The following is an 18,683-nucleotide window of genomic DNA, read 5'->3' as shown; positions in this document are numbered from 1 at the left end:
CATTCATCATCATTGACCGTCTTCAATTTCGCCTTCACCGAATTCACGCATCATCACAGATTCGCTCCCATTACTTCCTCTCATATATTCACCCTATCTCCACCATTACATTCACACATTGTTGTTGTACCATTGTCAATTCTTCGTGAAGTGCCTTGGTTAAGGCTCAACATAAATTTCGTTAAGATAGTCCCAATGAAGGAATTTGCAGGTAATTTACGAATTTGGCAAATATGGACCCTGACGCTCGGCCGTGTGGCATTTCGACTTACCACCAGCTTCTCGCCGAGTTTGAATTGAGCGTAGAGAAGGCCCTGCGGGTGGCGAGTAACGCTGATGGAGCGGGTGCCTACTTCGATCGTCTGACTGCTCAGCAGCGAGTTCAGCTTCCCCGTAATATCGTACAGGTGAGAGCCTGGTCATGGAATACGCACAACACACGGTACACAACAAGGGACAACCACAACATGCACAGGGAGACATAGAAGAAATGGGATACGGGGGAACAGACAAATACACAAGGACACACAGGGTCATTCACACGTGCACAAAAAAATACGCGAGAAGACGCAGAAATAAACAGAAACGAGTGATGACTAAGTGGGCGGCGTGGTTAACAGCGGGTAATGTGAACAAAGTGGGAGGACAGATGGAGCGGAATCAATGCGTTTGACAATCGCGCTCCATGTATTTGTACTTCCCCTTTGCCAGACGACTGGTGGATGAAGGCCTCCCCATGATCTGCCTCCCCACGTAAGGGTTATCTGACCACGCTTTACTGTACTGGTCAGCGTGGGTTGGTGAAAGCGGTGAGTGCAAACATTGGAGCACAATCATGATTTGTTTCTGCACTGGTCCCTTCTGACAACACAGCACGGCAGCAGCCGACAAAATTTGTTTCATGTATGCCAGTTACCCATCCAAATGCTATCCCAAACCCAATTGGCTTTCACAATCAGATGAGCTCAGGCGCATTCCAGGTGACATGGTTACAGGCACTGCTAAAATATTGCACTCACAATGCAATGCCTATGCTACATAATCCACGTGATTGTGTGTCAACCTGAGGGGTCATGGGTCAGACTTGAAGCTGCAATAGGGGAGGGGATGGTCCTCACCTGATGTGGAGCAGATTTGTGACACTGGTGTCGACACTGCCTTGGCAAGATCAAACTTAATGGCCTTGATCTGCACACCGCACACACAGACAACGATCCCCCATACAGCCTTATCGACTGTTGAAGCAAGTGCTGTTAGCGAGCATCTATTCGTGCCACGTGTGACGTTGCCGTGGCCAGCACCACGCAAGGACCGCTTTTATTTCCCCAGTGCTGCTGTTTACACGTAGCACAAGGTGGTCATGTTAAGACCGAGCAATGTTAGCCGCGGCCGATGATCTAACCCAGGCGTTCAGGTTCATGGGGCCATTCTCCAACAGGGAGGGTCGCACTTCTCTGCGAGACATCCAAATGGACTTTTCATCTCGTGACACGATGACGACAGCACAAGCGAGAAAAGATTGTTAAAATGCAGAAAAAAAATAAAGCAATGTCCAGTCGCCCCGCCCCAAGCCCCAACTCCCCTCTGGACAGGGGCTATGTGATCGGACCTCATAAGCGCTCCCTCCCTTCAGATGCCTGGCTTTGACCTCCCAAGGCGCAAACGGGTGCAGTTAAACGGCTTCGGTGTGACCAGGGAGTGTGTTGCTGCTTCCGGAAATTGACGGGGCCTCCGTGACAGCCCACTGTGTGCGTGCGGGGAGCAAGGGAGGCCATGGTGCTCATCGTCTCCGGCTGTGAAGTGCGTCGGGGCGTGCCGGGCGGACTGGTGGCCCCGCACGTGCTGCAGGAGGAGGCTGCAAGGTGGCTCTGTGGCTCCGTGGGGGCTCATGTCCAATCAAATAGCATTTATTTACTTGTATATCTATAGGTATGTTTGCAATTGTATCGAGTGTTTTGACTGTGGAAAGTCACGTGCAATAGCATTCACTAAATACATACGGCAGTACGAACTCACAACCACCTTTGTATCACTGCCACAGGGGTAACGGTCCGCACCTTGGGGTCTTTGCTGCTGTTGAGGCCGTCCATGTTCTTCAAGGTCTCCTCCAGTTTGCCCTGCAGGTCCTTGGACCAGCTCAGGATGCTGCCGTCCGTGCGCTGCAAGCCCACTGTGCGCAACGACCACGACGTCAAACAAGGCGCGAGCGGGAAGCGGCGTGCAGCTGTGCTCACCAGCAGTGATACACAACCGGTAACAACCTGTTGAGGTACCAATAGTCCATTATAACCAGGGATGAACCCTGCTTGTTATAGCTGGGGCCAAGACACAGTCTCTTATAACCAGGAACCGAAACGCATCCATAAAATAGCCAGGGACTGACACCCAACCTTTTACAATCAGGAACCAATATACAATCCTATACAGCCTTGAGTGTGAATATCCAGGGACCGACATAGTCCTTGTTCAGGTAGCTGCCATCAAATCAGATGGATCTGCATAATTTTTCTCATCACAGGGCCCAAGAGGCCACCTCAAGTTCACTTCAACTCTTCGCGAAGCCCACGAAACCGCTTCTATCACCACGTAAGCAGGTGGCGGTGTGGGGGAAGATGTCTGACCTTGATTCGCATTTCGGGTCTCCTCCTCCTCCTTCTTTTGCTGCCGTTTCTGCTGCTCGGCTTGCTCCCTCTCCTGCTGCTGCTGCTGCTGCTGGTGCTGCTGCTGCTGGAGCTCCAGTGCCAGGCGCTGTGCGTCCCCCTTCTCCGCCTCCAAGCGCCGTTCCTCCTGGAGCCTCAACGCCTCCACCTGCACGGCCAGGAGCCTCATCTCCGCCAAGACTTGCTCCGCATGCGCGAGGTCTTGCGGGCTTGGGCCTAAGCCACCGCTCTGCAGACAGCGCGCCCCGCAACACGACCATGACGACGCAACTCATAAGGGTATGTTGTCTGTTACGGCAGTTCCTAAATTTGCTGGTTCAAGTACCACTGTTAAAATATATATATAAATAAACCATATAATCTGACAAAGAATCAGCAAATGTTCCATTTAACAATTTGATATGATAATCAATATAATAGGGGAAGAGGTGGCCCAAATAAAATTCTAAATATACATTTTTTTTTACTAGGTAAGGCCCACTTGAGCCATATAACTCTTTTTCAGAAGCGACCTGGTCACAAATGATAGCTCAGCGTGGTGGCTCAAATAATCTATACACACATTGATTCTAAATGTGAAGGGAAAATCCGGAGGAGAGATAAAGATAAAACTACGGAGAGACATGGAAACTCCAAATATACAGCAGCAGGCGTCAGAGTCGGAATCGAACCCACGACCTCCTGCATACCAGGCGAGGTATTTAACATCTCGTCAGATACACAAGTATCTGCGAGCGAAACGGATCAATCCATATCGTTGATTGCATTAACGAGCACGTGGCGATGGCTCACATCCGAGCTGTTCCTGATGGCGGTGGCGACGGTGTCGCACAGCTGCCCGGCGCGTATGCGCAGCTCGGCCAGTTGCGCCAGCGCCCCCGACTGAGCGCCGGCTGCGGTGGCAGCGGCGCCGGGCTGCGGCGGAGACGGCTGGGCCCGTCGGTTCAGCGCCAGCATCTCCTCTTGCAGCGCGTTGAGGCGGCGCGCGCGCTCGTGACCCTCTGCCAGCCGGCGCCGCTCCTCCTCTTCCTCGCGCCGGTGCTGCTCGGCCGCCTCGTGCAAGCGAATGTTCAGCACCTATGGAGACGGGAACCGGTGGAGACACGGGAAGAGTGGTGGTCTCGTGCATATGGCTAGAGATGAGGGGTCAGCATCTTGCGGCCCTGGAGTCGTGTGCGGCTCTTTCAGGACCGCTTGGTGACGTTATTTATTCAGGACCACCATCTCGTACATCCTACATGCGCATTGCGGCTCTTAAATTAAAGTATTTTTTAATCGAATTCGAAAAAAATGGCTCTTCTTGGCATTTTGGTTGTCGACCCCTGGGTAAGGTGAAAAGCAACTCGTGCAACACGAGTGCGCGGCGGTTTTGAGGGTGGTTGGCCGAGGGCAACCCGGATTTGAGTCGAGGATCTCAGCAATGCCAGCTCAGTGTCCTTGAACCGCGGTATTCGGCCTCTGATGCAGCCGACCATCTCCTCGCTTGGGCCATGGTTTTGTTTTTATATAATTTCGTTTGTTTGTTGTAATTTTCTGACCCACCCATACTGGACATTTGCGAAAAAGAGCTTCACAGCGCATCAGATTACTCCAGGATAAATAAAGTTTCTGATTTTTATGTTCTCCAGCAGCAAGATTTTTACCTTCGTTCGGTCTTGATGCTCCTCCATAATTTTTTCCAGCTTCTTCTGAGCCTCTATCAAGCTAAACAAAAACAAACACAGCAACCAGTTAAATCTTCTTGCTTCTATTTGTGCGGCCTAATAGAGAACGCCTATTAGATATTAAATTGTAAATTATTTAGTCATTCAATTACTTCGTCTGAGAGTTGTTGAATTTCAGATACACCCACCCGACACCTTTCAACTTATATCTGGGGTAGTGCAAAGCTAAGAAGTCCACGGTTTGGAGTTCGTAGCCGCAGCGGCTTCTATTTTCCACTTGCGCATGTGGTATCCACAACAATCCATTCATCTTCATTGACTGTCATCAATTTAGCTTTCACCAAATTCCCGCTTCACAGATACGCCCCGATTGCTTACTGTCATTAATTTCATTCACCTCATCTCCACCATTTCATTCACACGCTGTAACATTGTTCATTCTTTGTAAAGCGCCACGGTTAAAGCGCTATATAAATTCCGTTCAGATAAATTAAATCAACAGTCGTTAGCAATGATATTCGTATGCACAAACCTACAATAACTGGTTGCAGCCCCGAATCAGCACCTATCATGTCCACCGGTCGTCCCAACCCCTGGCCACTTAAAACGTCCGCCTCTTCCCACTGCCTCGCCCACGGCTTGCTAGCTCCCAGAGGTCGCAACCGGGTACCCGATACCCGTACCCTACCCGATACCCGGCTACCCGGCCGGGTACGGGTACGGGTACCCGTTTGCGACCCTGGTGCGGCCGGGTACGGGTAGACCGTGAGTCACTGGTGAGTAACTGTTTGTCACTCATTTCCCAACGTCTTGTCTCTTCTCACAATTCAAGTTCCTAGAATCAACCCACCCGCACCTGCAACATGGCTTCATCCCAGCCGGGTACGGGTAGGGTACGGGTAGGGTACGGGTAGGGTACGGCCGGGTACGGGTATCCGTGTGCGACCCTGGTGCGGCCGGGTACAGGTATGGGTAAGGAATCAAAACCCGTTTGCGACCTCTGCTAGCTCCCCTACCCGTGTCCAGTCACCTCTTATCCAGCTCGTCCTTGCGTCGCTCCTGCTCCAGCCGCTGCTCCAGCTCAAGCTCCTCCTCGTAGCGCTTGAATTGCTGGGTGGCCTGCTGCTGCATGGCACATTCCGCTGCCTCCAGGCGCTTGCACCGCTGGTGCAGCAGGACCTGTTGGGAGGGGCACCGGAAACGAGTTCAGCAACGGGGACGATTCGGAAATTAGGTTGAATAATCGACTAGAAATTGATGGGCAATGAGTTTGAACATTCATCTAAAAGAAACTTTTTTTTATTTTACCAGGTAAGGCCCACTGAGCTATATATGTCGTCATCCCCACTGATGCCGACATCGATACCAATTATATCAATAAAGCCGCAATGAATCAACCAAAAGAACAAATGAACACCTATGGCCAAATCTAAACTATTATTAAATTGAACAATTTTAGTTAATTTTACCTGGTAAGGCCCAGAGCTATGTAGCTCTTTCTTTAGAAGCGACCTGTCCAAAAATGAGAGCTCAACCAAGTGGCTTAACACGTGTACATTTATAAAAGTAGCCAAATACTCCAAACGCATGTTTCTAATTGTGGAGGGAAAAACCAGATGACCCAGAGAGGAAAATCTACACGACCATGAGCAGAGAGACACGCAAATGCTAAATATACAGGCGTCAGGGTTGTGATCGAACCTGTGACCTCCTGCATACCAGGCAAAGTAGTTAACATATCACCACCGTGGCATCCCACACCCCAGTATGGGGTGCGAAGGATGTAGCTAAGTGATTTATGCTGCATTTTATTTTGGTGATGCTGCGTTGGCAGTTGTGCACAAGCATAACTAATACAAATTAAACAATCAATAACTCTGTGGCCCTAAAATGTATAAAAAAATATATAATAGACAACGCAATGACTCTTCTTTGTAGCACGTACAAGTTATGCCGCAGGTCCTAAAGGATATAATTTGCATGGCTAGATGAAGAGATGGGAGTGACACATATTGGCCAGCAGACACGGGTGGAGTTGTCTGAAACTTGTAACAAAGCACTGATCATGGAGGCATTGGTAGAAGAGGCAACAAGGGAGACAACATAGCGGTGATGAGACAGATATTGGAGGTAGACAGAGGGATTGTTACAAAGTTAACATCTTTCTATTGGATTTAACCGAGAGGTTTTAGTGCACGGCTTCCCGGCTGCCAATGTCGGCAGCCTGTGAGCAAACATTACTGTCATAAGTCAGAGCATGCAGAAAAATGTGCCCTTTGGTGTCTAGACCAGGTAACTTGAAGGAATCTCAGAGCTAACTCTGTGATATCTACTATCATGGGCCATATTCGCATACGAAGCGGTGTCTAACTGCTTCCAAAAACAATATAACGTGGGATGGGAGGAGAGAGGTAGGCAGGGGCAAGTCCATGACGGTGAGTTGTCTTGAAACTGATCAGGGACTGTATTTGGAGCCAATGGAGGGACAGGTAGTACAGGTGTGAAGGAGTCTCATTTATGGATGGGAGCAGCTGAGATTCTCTCTCTCAAGACGGCTGTGGGCCACACTGAACCGCGATCGGACGCAGCACGGGAGATGTGCAGCATGCACGTTGTTCCATAAATGGAAAATCAAAGAATCACCAATCTGCGACTGTGGTAAAGCCCAAACCATCAAACACACCACCGACGAGTGAGCCGCCCACGCACACCCTGGCGGTATCGGTGCAATCCGTACAGAGTTTACTGCCGCCTTGGATTGGTTGAAGGACCTTAAAATTCAACTATGACATCTACACAAACTGTTGCTTACATGCCATACGAAAGAAGAAGATTGATGCGAGTGAGCAGTCATTGACAAATTAAATACAGGTAGTCCTCTACTTACGATGGAGATGCGTTACGACGACCCCATCGTAAGTCGAAAATATCGTAAGTCAAAGATGGCCTAGCCTACCCAGGAGTCTTAAAGAATGGTGATAATTTAGCAAAACACAGCAATTTACAGTACCGTACTGTATAAACTATATACTGTATGTATTTATTGGCCGGCAAAATCCCATCACCACCTCCACGCGGTGCCGGCTGGATTCCAACCAACGGTGAGGGTCTTTGGCGTCAGATGGAGCGACCCACCGGCCAAAGTATTTCTGTGTCGCATCTATGGCAACGTCAAAACAACTTGGAACAAGCTAGGGCACCCCTCGGGGGAAACGCGCGCCGTCCTCGCCCAAACGACGCGAGAAGTGGACGAGGGCTACCTGCTCATGGATGGGGCAGGCTAAAGAAGTTAGTCCGACTACGGCTGGGAACACTCAACATCGGAACATTGACAGGGAGAAGTCGAGAATTGTCAGCTGCCCTAAAGGCCCGTCGTATCGACATCGTATGCATCCAAGAAACGAAGTGGAGTGGAGCAAAGGCCAGGGAGATTGGAGAAGGATACAAACTGTTCTACAACGGTGAAAGAAACACCAAGAACGGCGTTGGAATCGCAGTCAGCCAAAATCTACGAGACAACGTCGTGGCCGTCCACCGCGTTTCCGACCGCCTCATGTCCATCGAAATCGACTCAAACGACCTACGCCTCCGGGTGGTATCTTGTTATGTGCCGCAGCCCGGCTGCCCAGCAGATACCAAGGAGGAATTTTGGGAACAATTTGATGGACACATGCAATCGATAAATGAAGAGCAGTTAGTAATTGGTGGAGACCTAAATGGACACGTTGGAAGCGCCCGGGATGGATACCCTCGAAACCATGGTGGCCAAGGATATGGTACCCGGAACGATGAGGGAAACCGAGCCCTGGACTTTGCGGAAGCCCATGATCTTGTCCTCGCCAACACCTTCTTCAAGAAGAGACCGTCCCATCTCATTACGTACGCCAGTGGTGGGAGATCAACTCAAATTGATTACTGGCTTGTCAAGCGGGATAAGCTGAAAACGGTGACAAACACTAAAGTCATACCATCGGACAACATCGCCCCACAACATCGCATCCTGGTCATGGACATAAAAATGGACATTGGCCAGCGACATCGCCCACCAACAACTGGACAGCAGCGAATTAAGTGGTGGCGGATGAAGGAATGCAAGGATCAGCTGAGAGTTGCCTTTAATCAGATTGACGTGAACACCAACCGACCGGCGAATGCGATTTGGGAAGATCTCGCCGGCCAACTGTGCACAGCAGCAACGGAAGCACTGGGGCTAACTAAGCCGGGAAAACACTTCATTGACAAGCAAATATGGTGGTGGAACGAAGAAGTTCAGCTAGCAGTGAAAGAGAAGAAGCTAGCTTTCAAGAAGTGGCGCCAAACGCTCGCAGATCTGGATTACCAACATTACAGAAACTGCAAATCGGCAGCGAAGCGAGTAGTTGCAGCGGTGAAATTAGCTCAATACGACCAACTGTATGTCGAACTGGACACCCCAGAAGGTGCCAATAAGATCTATCGACTGGCAGAGGCGCGCCATCGTTCGACTCAGGATATTGGTCAGGTCAAATGCATAAAGGATGAGAATCACAGCGCTCTCAGAGACCCGCCCGCCATCCTTCAACGCTGGAGCGACTACTTCTCTGGAATCTGCAACCAGGAATTTCCCCACCCACCTATTATTAGCGCTGAACACGTCCTCGGTCCGGTTTCACCTATCACCATCACTGAAGTGGAACAAGCTATCAAGAGAATGAAGAATGGGAAAGCGACTGGCCCAGACGATATCCCTGCTGAGGCCTGGAAGATCCTTGGCAGGCAGGGTGCTGCCCTCCTTACCCAGCTCTTCAGCACCATCACGAGCACCAGTGAGGTCCCAGAAGCCTGGTCGACCAGCACGACGGTTCCAATTTGGAAGGGTAAAGGGGACGTGGCAGAATGCTCGAATTACAGGCCAATCAGGCTCCTGTGTCATGCGATGAAGATCTTTGAGCGAGTTTTGGACACGAGGATTAGAAACATCATCACCCTATCACCCAACCAATGCGGCTTCGTCAAAGGATGTGGCACTACGGACGCCATATTCGCGGCGAGGCTCCTGCTGGAGAGGCACAGAGAGAAGAACAAAGCTGTGCACGTGTCGTTCCTCGACCTTGAAAAGGCATTTGACAGGGTCCCCCACGACCTCATCTGGCACTCGCTTCGATCCCATGGAGTCCCTGAAACCTACGTGCATTGGGTGCAACTCCTATACAAGAACGTCACCAGTGCAGTCAGGTGTGCAGTGGGCATATCACCGCCATTTGCCATCAGCGTTGGAGTGCACCAAGGATCGGCCCTGTCACCACTCCTGTTTATCCTGTGCATGGACACGATCACTGCCGACCTGCACACGCCCCTTCCATGGTCAATTCTCTACGCGGATGACGTCCTCCTCTCAGATGAAGAGAGAGGAGAAGTGGAAAGACAAACGCGCCTGTGGAAGGAACGTTTGGACGAAAACGGGATGAGGTTCAACATCAAAAAGACGGAGTATATGGAGTGTGGCCCCCAAACCGACGGCACCATCAGTATTGACGGAGAAGATCTGAAGAAAGTGATGGACTTTAAGTACCTGGGCTCCACCATCAGCTCAGATGGTAGCATCACGACTGATGTGAGGTCACGAGTCAATGCGGCGTGGATGAAATGGAGGCAAGTCACCGGAGTCCTCTGTGATCGGAAAATGCCGGATAGGCTGAAGGGAAAAATATACAAGACCATCGTCCGACCGGTGGCACTCTATGGATCCGAGTGCTGGCCAGCCACAACTGTACACGAACAAGCTCTCCACACCATGGAGATGAGGATGCTCAGATGGAGCCTCGGGCTCACTCGATGGGATCGTGTCAGGAACGAAGACGTTCGGAAGCGACTTGGTGTGGCCCCCATTGCGGACAAGATGCTTGAGGCAAGGCTTCGGTGGTACGGCCATGTGATGCGAAGTGAAGAGTCATCAGTGGCCAAGACTGCCGTGCGTATTGAGCCAGAGGGCCGCCGTCCACGCGGACGTCCGAAGAAGCGATGGATGGACCGAATAAAGGAAGACATGAAGACGGTCAACGCATCCCCTGAAGATGCCCTGGACCGAGCCAAATGGAGAAGACAATGCCGAAAAGCGGACCCTGCGCCACAGCGGGAACAACGCTAGGAAGAACTGTATGTATTTATTAATTACAATACTGTATTGCACAGTAAAATGTAAAGTAAAAAAACAAGGTAAATTCTTAGCCTACCGATATGAACTGCAATTTAATAGAAAGTTTTTTTCAGGAAACAATCCTATCTGCTATAAAAACTTTCAACATGCATTGAACGTATCGTATCGTGGTAACCTTAAAATGAAATCGCTAAAGCTACGTATCATACATGCATTGAACGTATTGTAACATATTGTACTGTACTCACCGAGATTATGTCCGTCGTCTGCATACTTGAACGATGTTAGGTTGTCGATGGCAATTTTGTCGTATCGCTATCGCCATCGTAAGATCTAAATATCGTAAGTCGGGCCATCGTAACTCGGGGACTACCTGTATTAACGTGGCAAAGCAGCGTACAACCATGCTGATAAGCATTCAAGCACCTTTGTCCTCATCTTGTACATCTCCTCCTGGCTCCGGATCTGTGCTTCAATCTCAGCTGGGTCCTCCGGCATGGAAACCACGAAGGTGGTTTCATCGTTGACGCGAATACAGCTCCCACCACTTCTGTTGCCTGTGATGAGGTTCTGTGGCACAGCAGAGAAGTGTGCGCACACGAACGCATGACCATCAGTAACATTCTCACCAGCCTGGTTCAATGGAGGCAGAGGCGTCGGGTGCCCGTGAGTTTTTTTCAGAAGGGGATAGTGACTCATGGCAGCACGTGTAGGAGACGTTTACAAATTACTCCATCCACCAATACCCTCTGCACTTTTGTAAGTTTTAAGAATTCCCCAAAAAAGCAAGAAAAATTAAATACATTAAATACATACTCTTACAATCTGAGTGGCTTGGCTCTCCAACACACCGGTGTGCTGCACTAGTGACTAATTGGCACGTTCTGTTTACGTGACAACCCTTACTAGTTGGCTGTGTCGGGTGGTGGCGGGTTTTAACGACACATTTATATATTTACGCGATCTAACCCAAAAAACCTCTATTATGGATGATATTGGTCGCGAAAGGCTACGTGTTCAACCAAAATGTTATTATTTACGATTTTATATTTGCATATCAGTTAAAAGTTTCGTGCCTTTTTCCTTCGACTGTTCGTGATTTGGCAACATTGCATCATGGGGGAGTACTTGCGCATCACAGCGGTCTACTGTAGCCCCCAGAATGTGCATCAAATCCCGTTGTGCCAAGATCTGAACGCCTTATTTGCGTTTTTTTTATATTTTGATCATGGGGTCTAAGCATCGAGTGAGTGGAGAAAGTGAGGGCAAGACTGAAAGGCAAAAAAAAAGTGATGCGATCGCTCAAAAAGTAGTCGTTCGATAGACTTGCTCTCCAACAAAACCATCCCCAACATACTCCCATCATAATCGAAGGTAAATAAAAATGAAAATTTGTCTCATTTATGGATGTGCGCTGCTGAGATTCTCTCTCTCACGACGGCTGTGGACCACACTGAACCGCGATCGGACGCAGCACGGGAGATGTGCGGCATGCACGTTGTTCCATAAATGGAAAATCAAATAATTGCCAATCTGCGACTGTGGTAAAGCCCAAACCATCAAACACACCACCGACGAATGAGCCGCCCACGCACACCCTGGCGGTACCGCTGCAATCCGTACAGCGTCTACTGCCGCCTTGGATTGGTTGAAGGACCTTAAAATTCAACTATGACATCTACACAAACTGTTGCTTACATGCCATACGAAAGAAGACGATTGATGCGAGTGAGCAGTCATTGACAAAGCAGCGTACAACCATGGCGATTAGCATTCAAGCACCTTTGTCCTCATCTTGTACATCTCCTCCTGGCCCCGGATCTGCGCTTCAATCTCGGCTGGGTCCTCCGGCATGGAAACCACGAAGGTGGTTTCATCTTTACGGCGAATACAGCTCCCACCACTTCTGTTGCCTGTGATGAGGTTCTGTGGCACAGCAGAGAAGTGTGCGCACACGAACGCATGACCATCAGTAACATTCTCACCAGCCTGGTTCAATGGAGGCAGAGGCGTCGGGTGCCCATGAGTTTTTTTCAGAAGGGGATAGTGACTCATGGCAGCACGTGTAGGAGACGTTTACAAATTACTCCATCCACCAATATCCTCTGCATTTTTGTAAGTTTTAAGAATTCCCCAAAAAAAAATCAAATACATTAAATACAGACGCTTCTTGTGCATGCTTAGAACTAAGTGCTGGTCAGCTAATTCTAGATTTGAAGTTTTCGTGACTGCAAGGATCCATACTCTTCGGTTCTTTCGGTAAAGTCACTTAGAAGGGAAATAATAAAATAAATATTAAAAATCACGACGTTTCGGGCGCATCACAAGCGTCCGTCCTCAGGTGGGGACAACCACAGCGACAAAACAATCGCTAGAGTATGTCACAGAGATGGCTGTGACGAGGGATTATAGAGCTGAGGGGGGGGGAGCCAGGGTGAGTGTGGGGGCGGGGCGTGGGGCGTGGGCTGGAGAATCCGAGAGTTCAAACTGAAGCTGTGAACCGTTGGGGGGGGGGTTGTGAACTCTGCAAGCTCGAAACCCTGCCCGGCAAATCTTCCAAGTGATGGGAGTGAGCAGGGCTGGGAGTAACTCTCCTCCAGCCCACGCCCCACCCCCACACTCACCCTGCCCCCCCCCCTCAGCTCTATAATCCCTCATCACAGCCATCTCTTTGACATACTTTAGCGATTGTTTTGTCGCTGTGGTTGTCCCCATCTAAGGACGACGGACGCTTGTGTTGCGCCAGAAACATCGTGATTTTTTATTTTTTATTTTATTTTATTTTCACCTAAGTGACTTTACCGAAAGAACCAAAGAGTATGCTGCTGGTCATCTAATTAAAATAAAATTGATTCGATTACAGTAAACCCTCCTCATTCACAGATAATAATTTAGCAAAGTTTTATTCCATAATAGAGGTTTTTGGGTTATATCGCATAAATATATAAATGTGTCGTTAAAACCCGCCACCACCCGCCCACAGCCAACTAGTAAGGGTTGTCACATAAACAGAACGTGCAAATTAGTCACGAGTACAGCACTAACCGGTTGTGTTGGAGAGTCAAGCCATATGACAGCCCTTACTAGTTGGCTGTGTCGGGTGGTGGCGGGTTTTAACGACACATTTATATATTTACACGATCTAACCAAAAAAAACTCTATTATGGATGATATTGGTCGCGAAAGCCTACGTGTTAAACCAAAATTTGATTATTCACGATTTTATATTTGCATATCAGTTGAAGTTTCATGCCTTTTTCCTTCGACTATTCGAGATTTGTCAACATTGCATCATGGGGGAGTACTTGCACATCACAGCGGTCTACTGTCGCCCCCAGCATGTGCATCAAATCCCGTTGTGCCAAGATCTCAACGCTGAAGCTTTTACTGTTCAAGTGCTATTTTTTGCCTTATTTGTGTTTTTTTATATTTTGATCATGGGGTCTAAGCATCGAGTGAGTGGAGAAAGTGAGGGCAAGACTGAACGGCAGAAAAAAGTGATGCGCTCGCTCAAAAAGTAGTCGTTCGATAGACTTGCTCTCCAACACAACCATCGCCAACATACCCCCATCATAATCCAAGGTAAATACAACTTCAAAATGTATAGTATGATGCCTTGATGCGTTTTATTTTATTCATTCTATTTTAAATCTTGACTTAATGCTTTCGTGACTGCAGGAATTCATATTCTTTGGGTCTTTCGGGAAAGTCATGATGACGGTCGCTTGTGTTGTGATCGAAACGTCGTAGTTTTTTGGTATTTTCATTGACCAATCTACATGACTTTACCGAAAGACCCAAAGAACATAATTATACTGTTGTATTTGCTGTGTCATTATCCGTGTATAATGTATTAAGTATATGGATGTCATTAGTTACATGTACAGTACAGGATTAATGCTACGATACATTTTAATTTTCTCCCGTATATTCGGTCGGACACGGGAAGCATATAAACATAGTACAGTATCTACATTCACGAATTATACTTTCGCGTAGATTTTCAAGAACAGAACCCTCACCAACGTCGAAGCCTTACCGTACCCCAACATTCAGTTCAGATACAGTCGTATTTTAGATCAGAGGTGGGGAATCTATTCCTTACCGACATACAAATAGAACTTTCAATACCTTTGACACTCAACTTCTACTATATCTATTGATATTGCGCTCATAACTACTTGAAAGACAAATGTGACAAAATGCGTAAAAAATCGGAAACAGTGTTGTCAGGTCAAAAATACCCCCCTCTTGTAACCAATGGCTAAGGTGCTCGCCGCGATGGATAAATAATGTCTGCGGCCTTTTTAGAAGTGGCAGGAGGCCTCACGTGGCCACAGACCGTATGAATTTAAGTAGCGGAGCATATTAGTCCCGCTTGACCGGTATTAGAATCCACACCCCTGCTTTAAGGTGACCACGCGGCCTTGTGTGACGTGTACAAAGCAAGGGTTGTACAAGGCAAGGGTTATGTTTCTCGACGGAGCTCGCACCTGGCAGTTGACGAGCAGCGACGGGATGGAGACTCGGCTCCGCTGTTCCTCATCAGGGGCGGAGGGCGAGCGTCGCTGCACAAGGTCGAGCACTCTGCCGGCCAGCGGCGAGAGCGTTGGGACCACCTCCGTCAGCACCTCCTGTAGCAGCAGTCGCGTTTACAAGGCACGTACCGTGTACATAAGATTACATTCGTAACGGGACAAATGCTGAATACGTAGAGAGATCAAAGGTAAAGGTGCAGCCCTGCAATTGTGTGCTCACACCACTGATGGCAAAAGCACCTCCATCAGAAGGAACAAGCTAGAGCCCTGATAATAGTTTTTTTACCCTTTCATTTGGCAACAATACTGACATATTTTTTTACGAGGAGTCATGTTTGCATAGACCACAATACCTGCAGTCATAATGCAAACAAAAAACATAACTCTGATAATGTATGTACTGTCCTTGAAGTTGATTGGTCCACACCCGAGACAGCTTTCCTTCGAGCCTAGTCTCACATGGTGTTGGACCAGATGACGCCAAAAGGCGCACAACTCAAAGACAATGCACCATCAGAGTATGAGAACAAAACTGACTAAAAAAGGTGTCAGTTTTGTTGCCAGATAAAAGGGTAAAAAAAACAATTATCATATTTTTTAATGGCAAATGAGGTTCCAATGGTTTATAAGCTAGAGCCCTTTTAGAGTTTATTCTGGCCTACTCTTCGATGCTGTCCATGTCTTTGAAGAGGTGGGAACAATCACACAACTTCGCGCGACCTGCCCATCGACTGTGGTGTACCAATTTATACCTCTGGGTGGACAGAGTGGGGGCGATTTCAGAAACTTGCACCATTGTTTAAAATGCTGCATGGGGTGGTGGCACGCTTCGAATTTTAGTACACTGAGAAACAGAACAAAGAAGAGACAGAACATGTCCAGCATCCACATCTCTGTCCCAGCTACCGCTGAGACCCTCAATCCATGCCTTCTTAACATCGCGACGCGTCTTCCATACGGCTTCCCCAAAGAACTTCAAATTATCCACAACGCTGCTCTTAATACTTCTCACCGGCAACCAATAAATGAGACAGTCTACCTATACAGGTAGTCCCCGACTTACGATGGTCTGACTTACGATATTTCGATCTTACGATGGCGATAGCGATATGACAAAATTTAAAAATATTTTACATTTCGCGCGGCAGGCAAACGTAGCAGCGTACGAGGTACGACACTGCACGTTGGGACGCTGCCGGGATGTTCTGTACGCATCTCCCGCCTTGTGTGGTGATGCCTCACTCTCACCAGCGGTTGACGGAGTTAAGTTGTCTGTGTTAGTGCGAATTTTGGTGAGTACAATACAATATGATACGTGACGATACGTTCAATGCATGTATGATACATAGCTTTAGCGATTTCATTTTAGGGTTACCACGATACGATACGCATGTTAAAAGTTTTCCTGAAAAAACTTTCTATGAAATTGCAGTTCATATAAGTAGGCTAAGAATGTTTTACTTAAAATTTTACTGCGCAATACAGTATTGTAATTATTCAATACATACAGTATAAAGTTTATACAGAACGTTGCTGTTTTGCTAAATTATCACCATTCTTTAAGACTCCTGGGTAGGCTAGGCCATCTTCGACTTACGATATTTTCGACTTACGATGGGGTCGTCGTAACGCATCTCCACCGTAAGTCGGAGACTACCTGTACTCCGATTCCTCCACCGGCTTCCAATACAATGCCCATCCATCTTCAAGACCCTCCATGGACTTGCCCCTGCCTACCTCTCTTCTCCCATCTCACTCTACTCCTCTCCAGGCACTCTCCCACCCTCCCCCCTGTCATCTCACTCAACTCCCTTACATCTCACTTTACTCCCCTCTATGCACTCTCTGTTCTAGCAACCAAGGCCTTCTGTCAAAGTTCCCAAACAATCTTTGCTCAGTAGGTCACTCATTCTCCTGTTGCCCCCATAGTCTAGAACACACTTGCCCAGGTATTTTCGCTCTCAAATCCCTTCTCCCGCTCAAGTCCATGCTGAAGACCTTTCCCTCAACCCCACTGCCTATGACTGCCTCTATGTACGGTACAAAATAAACATGCACAGTTTTGTACAGCTTCTTGCGATGCGGTCGCGCTTAGACGCTATGTAAATCCAAATTCTACGCGATTGTTCACAGTTCAGGGATCGCACTCAAGACACATCATAACGACTCTTAAGAACGTAGGTTTGGTCAGAAGGGACGGTGGGGCTCAATGATGAGACTTGGCGATATGATCGGCAGACATGGGACAGAGCACGGAGGGTCCGAGTGGTGAGATCAGCTCATGTGCAGGAGCTACAAGGATCGTGACATTGAGTGCGTACGCAAAACTCTTGTCAAAACTTGACCCCTTCCCTGTACGCACGCGGACTTTTTACACCCCCCCCCCCGAATCCTATAGAACGGCCGATATTTAATCCACGCAGACGATCAAGGATTAATAATATTAACGTGTTTAAGCAAACAGATAGTCCACCGCCGGACTATCAAACTAATTTGAAGGCCAATGTAGACACATTATTGTCGATGCTTCACCCCCCCCCGTCCCCTATGCGCACATTTTCAGTAGACCCCCCACACGCAAGCGAACGCATTTGGGTGAACCTCCCTTCCCCCTCCACGCGTACGAACTAAATAACTAAATGTATGGCCCCTAGGCCCATGAGATGGCGATGACATGGAGATGAGCCTTCAACCAGCAGTGGGTGGGTCAAAGGTTAATTGGAATAAACTCCACAAATAAGCACTTGGCAGTAATGGTAGCTTAATGGTAAAGTATAATCATAGTAATGTGGCGCTGTAATTGAACTGTACTAAAACAATACGTGTAAAGGATTGGAGCGCTAGTACAGCGGTTCTAAACCCAGCATCCAGAGTTATAGTCCAGTCGTGAAGTGTGGCACGGCGAGGCCTTCATTCCAGCAGCGGCTTGACACGGGTCTGTAAAGTGTCGTGTTAATTTATTATCATTCATAACAAGTCGCAATTATAATCACGTTCATGATGATAACGACCGTGATGATGGTGCTGATGGTGCTGATGGTGATGATGGTGATGATGATGGTGATGATGATGATGGTGCTATTGGTGATGATGGTGCTATTGGTGATGATGGTGCTATTGGTGATGATGGTGCTATTGGTGATGATGGTGCTATTGGTGATGATGGTGCTATTGGTGATGATGATGGTGATGATGATGGTGCTGATGGTGCTGATGGTGATGATGGTGCTGATGATGATGGTGATGATGATGGTGCTGATGGTGATGATGGTGCTGATGATGGTGATGATGATGGTGCTGATGATGGTGATGATGATGGTGATGATGATGGTGATGATGGTGCTGATGATGGTGATGATGATGGTGATGATGGTGCTGATGATGCTGATGGTGATGATGGTGCTGATGGTGATGATGGTGATGCTGATGGTGATGATGGTGCTGATGATGATGATGCTGATGGTAAGTCACCGGGCTCCACTTTCGTTCGTATCTCAGTTTCCCTTGAGGCGAGTTGCGCAGCGCTCCCATGACGTCCCACTTCTTGTCCATCGCGTCCATGTGTCCCGCTGTGCCTAAAACACAACCCGCGCGCCCACTCCACGTTCGTTGTCCTCGCGACGGGAGCCGGAGCCGCCGCCGCCGTTCGCGAGCGCTGAAAAGTGGCGCGGGACGGGACCACGCG

The 18,683-nt window shown here is 48.4% G+C and overlaps 1 protein-coding gene across 1 annotated transcript in view; it reads right to left on the bottom strand.

Moving 5' to 3' along the window:
- Positions 1-18,683, bottom strand: part of GLE1 (GLE1 RNA export mediator) — a 27,198-nt gene extending 8,515 nt beyond the window's left edge. Inside the window, exons 1-11 of the mRNA XM_061571569.1 lie at positions 18,470-18,683; positions 14,954-15,094; positions 12,243-12,386; positions 10,887-11,030; positions 5,355-5,503; positions 4,304-4,364; positions 3,453-3,737; positions 2,622-2,889; positions 2,058-2,170; positions 1,119-1,188; positions 273-415 (exon numbers count right to left, since the gene is read on the bottom strand). Coding sequence (XP_061427553.1) covers positions 273-415; positions 1,119-1,188; positions 2,058-2,170; positions 2,622-2,889; positions 3,453-3,737; positions 4,304-4,364; positions 5,355-5,503; positions 10,887-11,030; positions 12,243-12,386; positions 14,954-15,094; positions 18,470-18,559 — 1,608 coding nt within the window. The 5' untranslated portion in view covers positions 18,560-18,683. The remainder of the gene's footprint in view (positions 1-272; positions 416-1,118; positions 1,189-2,057; positions 2,171-2,621; positions 2,890-3,452; positions 3,738-4,303; positions 4,365-5,354; positions 5,504-10,886; positions 11,031-12,242; positions 12,387-14,953; positions 15,095-18,469) is intronic.

Source organism: Lethenteron reissneri, chromosome 48 (genome assembly GCF_015708825.2).
Source record: "Lethenteron reissneri isolate LAM-NWPU_2019-01 chromosome 48, ASM1570882v1, whole genome shotgun sequence".
Lineage (NCBI taxonomy): Eukaryota > Metazoa > Chordata > Hyperoartia > Petromyzontiformes > Petromyzontidae > Lethenteron > Lethenteron reissneri.
Note: the sequence above shows the minus strand (reverse complement) of the source record. Positions and strands in the feature narration are given on the sequence as shown.